Source organism: Lycium barbarum, chromosome 4 (assembly GCF_019175385.1).
Source record: "Lycium barbarum isolate Lr01 chromosome 4, ASM1917538v2, whole genome shotgun sequence".
NCBI lineage: Eukaryota > Viridiplantae > Streptophyta > Magnoliopsida > Solanales > Solanaceae > Lycium > Lycium barbarum.
The window spans coordinates 113822796-113833522 of NC_083340.1; the positions used below are offsets into that span (position 1 = coordinate 113822796).

At 34.2% G+C, this 10727-nt stretch overlaps 1 protein-coding gene across 1 annotated transcript; it reads left to right on the forward strand.

Moving 5' to 3' along the window:
• Positions 1-8784: 8784 nt before the first annotated feature.
• On the forward strand, positions 8785-10395 carry LOC132636248 (GDSL esterase/lipase At5g03980-like; the record flags this gene model as incomplete). The annotated part of the gene is made up of 2 exons (XM_060352997.1): positions 8785-9472; positions 9654-10395. Coding segments are annotated over 2 exons (1140 nt in total), but the record flags the coding sequence as incomplete, so codon positions are not given.
• Positions 10396-10727: the final 332 nt, after the last annotated feature.

Here is a 10727-nt window from a genome sequence, read left to right on the forward strand (position 1 = left end):
GGCGAGGCCTCGGAAACCGTAACACATCATAACTCCCGAATATATTATAGCGCGCACGATCACAAAGTCGGCCCGGGTACCGACGAACGAAGTCATAGCAGACAGCACGAACAGAGTAGTGTCGAAACCATATGCATATTAAAAATAATTTGTCGGACTCAACATATCGTTTACATATAGGTAGATACTGACGCCAGAAGGCTCGGAGTAGGAATCGAATTGATAAAAGTAGGCATATAAAGGTTACGAAGTTCCAAACTGTCAAATTCGTAAGAAAACTGTTCATAAGTCATTTTTCCGGAATTCTCACATCATCCCAAAGTACAGAGCATGCATTAATGGCATAGGAAGTTTCAAACACATCCTTGAGTCATAAATAGAAGATTGCGAATCATAACAGACACAAGCGAATCAAACAAACCGAATAAGGGGAGCCTCGGGGCTCGCGGGCCCACCTCGGGTCAAATTGAGGCGGCGGACACAAATCACAGACTTTCGGCTCCATAGAGCCATCTACGAAAGTTTCGAAGGGTTTCGGACACAACAGCACAAGTTATGGAGGTACGAACATTCTTTTAACCAAAAGTGAAAAAAAAGGGGTTCAATCGCGCTGAGTGAATAGTGCTCGAACTTGAACTTCGATTTCCAAGAGCAGGGTTATTCCCGAGATTCTGAAATTTACCTAGTGGGTCTAGGACATGCCAAAAGAATGAGAGGTAGGCTTTACATACCTGGTTGGCGCCTTACGCTCCTCAAATCGCAATTCCCGTTTCGTCCAGAAACTGCAAATGGTCACTTTTACCAGTTACTATTCATGAGAATTAACATTTTAGTCTTTGGGCTATATTTGGCTACCGAAACTTCGGCAGCATTTCCCCTATAAATCTAACACCCCCGAGACTTAGCTCGGCTCAAAATATAACAACATCAACAGCCCAAACATCATTACACAATACGAATCACAATCAAACACATTAACTTCACAATTGCACCTTATTTCATAAGTTGGTAATCCTATTTCCAAACTTCGCAATTTCAACTCATATCCACATTATTGTATTCATTCATTCAAGATTATTCCATTACATAACAAACAAGTTCCAAACCATATACAAACATCCCCAAGGTTCACTACTTTCCAATTTTTATTCAAAACACCAAAAGTTACGACGAACGTTCTAACTTGCGTCGTTTCATTCCAAATTCGTCATCATCAACCATAAGTCTTATTTAAGGTCTTTAGTATCATAAATATACTATGATATACACAAATATACCGAATGTATACACTTTCCGATAACGTTCGAAATTATTTTCTAACACCAACTCAATTCCTTAATCAATCCTTTACAACATAATGACCACAACAACACATCATTCAAGCTAAATAAGATCAAATTCCTATGCCTTAAACCTTATAAAACCCACGGCCAAACACACTCTCTTTGCACACACACGCCATGCACAAACACAACACCATTCCAAAATCTTTATGCCAATTCAATCACTAACACATATACATCCATTTCATATCATTAAAACATAAAAACCTTACCTTGTTCTTAAGATTCCGATTCGCCGCAAACGTCGACCTTACGCCAATCTAATTATACCACCACGAAGAGCACCTCGAACTCATCAATCATTCCAAAAGAGACTAGGTGATTGGATTAGAAACAAGCCACGGTTTTTTTTTTCTTTCTCTTTCTTTTTCGGCCGAGAGCACCTTCAATGGTGTTCTTGAGATTTTTTTTTTTTTTTGATCTTGATCTTGAAAATTCCAACTCATGGCTTTGTATATATCCATTACATAGAGGTCATGTGCATAGCACATGACCATTTAAATTGAGTTTGGGCCTCCACAATGGCCGGCCACTTCACTTCCTTTGGGCCTCAATTTTTGTATTTCATTTTCTTAGCCCAATTCATAAAATGTCCCGTTTTGTAATTCCCGAAACTAATTTCCGAAGTTCCAAATTTACCCTCGGCCTTCCCCGACGTCTTCACATTAATAACTCCATAACCAACATATTCATATTCACCAAAATCAAAATATTTCCTCAACACACAAGTCTTCTTTATTTCTTGATTTCCCGTTATACGAAAATACGGGACATAACAGTAGCACTCTGAGCCTCGCTATGTCCTAACTCAGCTGGAGGTTCTCGACTGGTATCTTCTCCAGCGACACCTAATATGGTGCGGATTTGCTTCTTCCTTGGCGGCATCGCCGAAATCATAACGCATAATTAGGATAAGAGAAAATCTTACATTATAGCTCTATCGCACGATCTATAAGGAAGAAGGACGGTCATTATTCCTAAATGCCCCGCAGCCTCTTGTTTATAAGTGTGGCACGCTTCACACCCATAAACAAGACTCTACCAGACACGGCTCGTAGACACACCTTAGGACAGAACTGCTCTGATACCACTTTTGTCACGACCCGACTAGAGGGCCATGACGGGTACCCGGAACTAACTTCCGAGCACCATTTATCCTGCTACCATCATACCTAACCTGTACACATATACTCTCTAAGATGATACTTACTACGAATTGATTATAACCTACTCCGTAAAACCTGTGCATATATACATAAGCCTTCACGGCACCAAAAGAATGATATACAAAATATACTATGAGGGTCACATAACATCTATTACCCACACACAAGTATCTACGAGCCTCTAACTGAAGCAACGAAGTCATAAAGACGGGACAGGGCCCCGCCACACCCGAGTATGTACACAAAAGAACATATCAGAAACTACACCTCCGGAGTAGGGAAGTGCTCCTGTGCACGCTGATCCGGCTCCTAGGAATCTGGGTCGTCGCCCTGTCTACCTGTGGGCATGAACACAACGTCCATAAAAGAAAAATGATGTCATTACGAACAATGTACTGAGTATGTAAGGCATGCGTAGCAACATAATAAGTAAATACAGAAAGCATAATATAAAGGATAACTGAAACTGCGTGCCCCTTGAGGCGGAATCATGCATGGTCGCCTTTGCTGTTTAAAACATATCATTCATACATACATAAACTGTAATAACATCATTAGCCCTCGTCCGGGCCTCCCACATCCGGGGTAATCATGTCACGCTGCCCACTAGTGGTGTCATGCCCGTGCCATAAAGACACGATGTTAACATTATTCAAAAGCCGCCCACCGAAGTGGTGTCATGCCGGCCAACTAGGCACGGTGTATCATCATTATGTACATAACATCAAGCACGCATGCGAGCTCAAGTAAAAGATATAGCTCCATCGGAGTGACGTAAGGTCGGGAACCTCCGATTATATTATGGAACATCATCATCGCTATGCCTCGCCTTGAAAGAACTAGTATCATAAGGTGAGGCAACAACAAAGAATAACATCAATGAAATCATAAACATAGAAATATCAGTTTCATGACAATCATAAAACATATCTCTTAATTATCATCATCACTATCATAAAACATATCTCGTAAAAAACTCTTAAAGATCTTTGACTTTCGTCTTCAGGGATGTAAGGAGGTCATGGGAGTATAGAAAAGAATTTATAGTATAGAAATCATGCCTTTGAATGAAGGAGACTAGCCTTAGCATACCTTTATGTCTCCTTAACGATATCGACTAGACGCTCTCCTTCCGAGCTCACAATTCTACATACAAAAGGGTTCGTACTAAAAATGGATCATCGGAAGTATACATAAGCTTAAACTAAAGCGGCTAAGGCTAATGAAAATTTGGGCAGCATTTTCTTTGTTTCGGCAACTTTTTCCATATAATATAACAGCTCCCAAAAATCACGACAACACGCATAATATCATAATACATAAGTTCCTTCGAGTTAAACATTATTCAACTTCCCCATTCACTTTCAAAATCCTCCATAACCATAACTACAATGCAACATCACGTTCATCATTCATATAATACTTCGTTAATATCATTAGCGTCATTCGTAATAATATTATACTCATATTACACCATGAATCATGAGTCAAGCTATCTTTCAACTCAATATACCACTAGTCACATACTTGAGCTCATATTCCATTTTTCTTTCCTAATTCAAATTCATCAACTACTCAACACTATCAATAACATGAAACAATCATAAACTCACCTTTGATTATGTAGGAATGATCTTTGGATGGAATTACTCCTCTTGAGAAAAACTCAACTTCAATACCAACGAGATTCTTAGCTTTTACCAACCCTAGGGAGCATCCACACCCTTGATTCTACCAACTTTTGATGTTTGATCCTTAATTTTCCTCTTAGATATGTGTTAGTATGAGATAGAGAGAGTTCTAGAGGTTTAGAGAAAGTTGGAGAAGTGAAAATGAGAAAAAGAAAGAAGGATCGTTTATATATAGAAAATAAAATTCGGACCCGACCCGAAATATACGGTCTACTATACGGACCGTATAATGCACTGTATGTTTCCTCCAGAACCTCACCCCTCACTGGAAGGGTTCTATGGTTAAGTATACGGCCGTATAAATTATACGGTCCATATATATGACCGTACAATCCACAACTTTTTCGGATTTGTCCTCGTCGTTTCGTTTGACCTCCAATTCTCGTGACACCTTCTTGGCACTTGTTTAACGCTTCATTAACGGTCTAAAGAACCTTATAACTCATCCTCAAAATCTTGCTAGATACTCGTTGGCTCGATAACTATGAAATCTTCCCCAAACGCGACTTATACTTTGCTCCCTTTGACGAACTTAGTTTCACCAAGTCATATAACTTAAAAATCTTATCGTATATACTTTAAGGTTGCCGAATACCCTTTTATAGTCGTGAGAGCTTCATGTTCGTCTTAAGCTTCCGCTAGTCTATCTTCAACTCAACGACATAGAATTTCCAAGGTGTAACACTAATTTACCCCTCTGCTTTAATATATTATTTACATATATCTTTTGTTTATACTATGTGGCTAAAATTATCCCTTACTGTGAAAGTTTTCAAATTTAGCCTCAGATTCCTCTGATTCTCTCTTTCAATTACCCAATTTCACTTGATTACCAATAAATCCGTGACTCGTAACCTGTTGCCCACATAATCTATTCCTAATCCTTTGTATTTACTTTATTTCTTCACCATAAATTTTTGGACAATAAATAAAAAGTAGAATAAGATTAATAATTATATAATGAAATAAGTAAGACTCGCTCATGGTGGTATTGATGGTGAAAATGAGGAGGAGGCGTGTCAGTGGTGAAAAAAGAAGTGGAGGGAATGGGGTAAAATGGGTTGAGCCGATGACGTGACATGTCACGTCGTGTTCACCTTATTAAATATTACTGCCACATGAGATTAGGCGTCCTCCTTCGATAGCCCTAACAGAGGAAGAATATATTTAAACCACTTAGATAACGGTGGTGCACTTTATACTATGATAACATAATGAAAGGTAAAATTGATCCTTTTCAGACGAACAATTTTGACCTTTTTCCCTTGCATCATTGTGACCTAGATCTACAAATCCCTCAAAATTACTAAATATTCAATCTTCATCCTCATGCAAACTCAACACTCAAAGAAAAAAGAGAGCAGACAAGCCCATGAAAACCTTAAAGGATAGAACGCGATTTTAATATGAAAAAGGGCTGTTAATTATGGCTAATTGCAATTTGAATAGAATATGGATAGCGCATTACAAGTCACGTGTTAAAGCGTTGATTGTCTAAAGGCACAATTAAGCAATACTCTATTGCCTTATTGTAATGATCCACTTTTATTTTCAATTCCTATTTTGTTTGATATTGGAGTGGATTAGTCTGTTTCTTTTGTTTCTCTCCTTCTTTTATAATGCTTCACATTACTTTACTTTACTACTATATATATAAGGGACAACCAAGGGATATTTGTAATCTTCACAAAAATTTTTAATTTAATATCAAGCTTTTCAATTAATTACTTTTAGGTCCCAAATTTATTTTTTAAGGTCAAATTTACTTTTTATTTTTATTGTCTCTTTTCATTACTTTACTACTATATAAGGGAGAATACCTATTTTTGTAGTCCTCACGTGATTTTTTTTTAAACTCTTTTTACTCCTAATTGAAATTTTATTGGCGTTGTGAACCTTCACACATTTTGGTAAATTTTAAGAACTTTAAGGACTTTTTCATGCCACTAAAAATGATGATGTTATGGAAAAAGTTATAGAGGCCCGACAAAGCAAACTCATACATATTTGAATCTTTTATGTGGAATTATTATTAAACTTGTTGCAAATTATGTTTTTTCTTAAGAATTTATTATAGACACATAAAAATTATCATGTCATTCAATTCTATCTTAATATAGGATTAATTATTGAATTAAAATATTATACTTATAATACTATTTATTGTTTATTGATGTCATTTACCATTTATCATTTGCTATTTTAATTTTTTATTCGTCCATTTAGTAATTTCTTTTTATTTTTCTCCTACAATCTTATGTCGTACATGCTGGCGAACATAAGTAACTATAAAGATTTCACTTAAGTTTAAATTAAGTTTTAAATTAAGAAAATAAATATAAATAACTTATATTCATTGGTAAATACTTCAGAAATGTAAATTACAGGCCTTCCGACTCAATCGAAAAAATGAATTCGAAGTACGGTAGTTCATTAATCAAATTTTATGTGCGCACACTATTAACATAATTTTTTTAATATATTAAAAGAGTAACTATAAAAAATTATTTTTATATATTGCAAAAATCATATATTTTTATTTTTTTAAAATATGAAAATGTTTTGCAAAATATCGTATAATCAATATTTTATATAGTTTAGGATGAAAATTTACGTTTAACATGAAAAAGTTATTACAATGTAGATTTCATAAATTAAGAAAAGGTAAAAAATGCTATTTTTTAACATGCATGTTTTGGAAGGTTAACAAAAAAAATTAAAGTCAGAACAATTAATTCAATTGACTTTTCAGATTTTTTTTGTGATTTAATTTGAAAGAATATTTACAAAAAATTCTTGTAATATCAAGGCTTTAATTATTTATATTTATTTGTAAGTTAACTTTATTTATTTCATCATGCAAATATTTTTTACATTAATTGAATATTTTAATTTCTTTGGTAAAAAAATAAGTTAGCCAATATGCATTCTATTCAAAGAAACAAATGAAATTAATTTAGCATATGAAAACTTAATTTGGATCATCGGATACTTTAATCTCAAAAAATTTAAGTAATATGAAAATTAGAAGAGCTTTCAAATGTTTGACTTTTTTTTAAAACCTAATATATAAACTAAGAAAAATACTTTCCTTTAGTTTTCAGGTACGTTTTTGTACTTAAATATTTTATAAGTCTTTTGAAGTATCATATTGATGTTACAAATACAAAGAAGCAAGAGCAGAAAAACTTCAAAAGATATACAAATTAAAATTTTAACACCAGTTTGGGCCCGAGCTTAGGACGGGCCAAATGATACTAGTAGCAAAAGATAAATGCCCAGTGCTTCTCATGTTCTATATAGTACCCTTCGTCTCAATTAAATGTATTAATTTGGCCGGGCATAAAATTTAAGAAATAAAAAGAAGTTTTTTAATTATGTGGTCTTAAATTAAAGATGTGTCTAATATATTAAAATGTCTTTTGAATCTTGTGATTTTTAACTTATCATATAAGATGTTTGAATTGTTAACTTGCTAAATTTATAAAAAAAAAAAAAACTTTTTTTCGGACATACCAAAAAGAAAATAAGACACTTATATTGTGATAGAGGGAGTAACATGATTGTATTTGGGAAAATAATTTTTAAAATTTATAGTAATAAGTATGTTGATTTTAATATACTCCCTCCGTTCTTTCTTTTAGTCAGTCCAAAAAAGAAAGATAAATTTTTATATTTAGTAATAATTTAACTTTAAAAATCTCATTTTACCCTTAATAAAATGATTTTTAGCTACAATTTTTCACAATTTTTTTTAATTTATTTTAGATCACAAGATTCAAAATTTTTATTTTATTTCTTAAATTTCGTGTTCAATCAACACTATCTTGTAATTGGGACCGAAGGAATAGTATTTCTCATGTTTAAAATATTAGAAATATGTGTCACAATTAATTCAGACAAAAAATGAAGTGTGATTTGACCTGCGTACGTGTTAACTTTTACGTAAATATGGACAGAGGAGTACTAGATATTTTGTTTTTTAACTATAGGATATCATAACTCCCACATTGTAGAATCTCAGCCACTTGATGAACAACCAGTCAAAAAGCAAAAACGAGACTATTCTTTTTGGGCATTAAATAAAACTAAAAACACAAATGTGTGGGAAACAGAAACAAAAGTGACAACCAGGCGGTGAACAGCTAAAGCCATCACTTTGTGCGTGGTTGCTACTCTATCCTATCCCATAAATAGTTAGTCACGTTTTACTTTTCAAAGTTAATTTGATCAATTTTTAAAATTAAATTAAATTAAATTAACTTAATATTTTAAAATTACACGAAAAACACTATTATAAATTACAATTCTTCTTTATTACTCGTGCTGTCTTAAGTTATATGATATTTTTATTTTTTAAGAGTCAATTTGATTAAACTTTAAAACTAAATTAGATTAGATTAATTCATTATTTTAAAATCAAAATTCATATATTTAAATACGACATAAAAATACAATAAATTTCAATTTTTCTCATATCAATTTGATAAAAAAAATACATTTTATAAATATTATTTATTTACTCTCGAAACAAATAATTTAGGACGGCTAGAGAACGCTAGGACCTTTCCGACCATTCTTTAAATAGCACATGAGCATTATCCAGCCTGGACCAAAACATTCTTCAATGGCTACTCTTCTTTCTTTAACCCAATATTCCTTGTTCCTTTACTCAGCACTTCCTTATTCTTCTCTCCTTCATCTGCTCAAACGAAATGCAACATTAAATCTATATTCCAACTAGGCGACTCCCTTGCCGACAACGGGAATGTCATCCGGACACCTGGCGCCTCCATCATCTTCAAAGCCGATCGCTCTCCTTACGGAGAGACGTTCTTCAAAAAATCTACTGGTCGTTTCTCGAACGGCCGTGTAATTACTGACTTTATTTCCCAGTCATTCAAACTCCCTTTACTCAATGCTTACTTAGACAAAGGTGCAACGTTCACCCAAGGGGTGAACTTTGCCGTAGCTGGTGCTACAGCACTTGACAATTCCTTTTGGGCAGCACGAAACATTCGGCTGCCCAACTGGAACACGCCTTTGCCGAACCAACTAAGTTCGTTCAAAACACATCTTCAGTCTACAAGAGGGAATCTCAAAGACTCTCTTGTAATAATGGGAGAATGGGGTGGAAATGATTACTACAATGGTTTCTTTCAGAATAAACAGATCCCAGAAGTTAGGACCTATGTTCCTTTTGTAATTGCAGGGATTATGAGAGGCATCAAAGATGTGATTTCGCAAGGAGCAACACGCGTGTTGGTTCCAGGTAATTAGAGGCGGGTCAAACATTTAAACTTTATGAACTCAATCTTTTAAGATTCTTACTATTGAACTCAAACTTAATATTGTAATTTTAATAAATTTTTACATTTAAATTTATGTTTTCACATCGAATTATTGGTTCAATTGAACTCCTACCTAATATGTTGCATTTGGCGCCCCTGCAGGTATTTATCCTCGGGGATGCCTCCCGCTGTACCTCACATCATTCCCTGATAACAATACAAGTGCTTATGACAATTTGGGCTGCTTGAGAAACTACAACGACTTCGCTTCGTATCACAATCGATACGTAAACAGGGCTATCGCGAATCTACAACGCTCATTCCCAAATGTCAGCATTGTTTACGGGGATTTCTATGACGCGATTTTGACACTTATACGTAGCCCTTCTTCGTATGGTTTTAACCAGAATACGTTGTTAAGTGCATGTTGTGGAACTGGAGGACGATATAATTTTAACTTTGGGACAGTATGTGGAGCTGCTGGAATTAAGGCTTGTTCGAATCCAGCACAATATGTTCATTGGGATGGAATTCATTTGACAGATGAAGCTCACCATCGTATTACTGATATTCTTGTTAAAGACATGCCGTCCAAATTCAATTGTGTTGTTTAATTAGGTTGAAAATTATATATCCAAGAAAGGATATAGTTGGATGTTTTTAAATATATAGTATGAGAAGTATCCTATCTTCTTCACTATGACGTGGAGAGTCTTAAGCTAAATAAGAGGATGGTTTGGTGGGCATTTGGTCTATATTTGGTTGTAATTTGATGAGAAAAAAGAAAAAAAAAACAGAGTGTTTGAAGTTGAAGATTTAATCAAGGTTGTAATTGTGTTTGTGCATGTATTTCATTTGGGAAATAATTGATATTTGGTGAATGAAAACCATTTATTTCACTTAAGATACTCTTTAAATTTATTTTTCAAACTTCGAATGTAATATTTTTAGTTGACATTGAAGTAACGGATCAAAACAAACAGTTATTAGTAAAATGAATTGAAATGTTATACATTCCAAAAATTATCTAATGGATGGAAATTTTCTGTTTTTCCGTAGCATTAATATTATTTTTGTATTCTTAGATTTTTATTATCACTTGTTGTTCTTTTAGTCTTAGTTATTTTGTTGTTGTTTTTGCATGATTCTGCCTGCCTTTTGTAGGATTACGCGAGATTTGTTATTGTTGTTGCTGCCGGAAATTTTCAGTTTGTTGAGTGTTGCTAGAGGATTTGA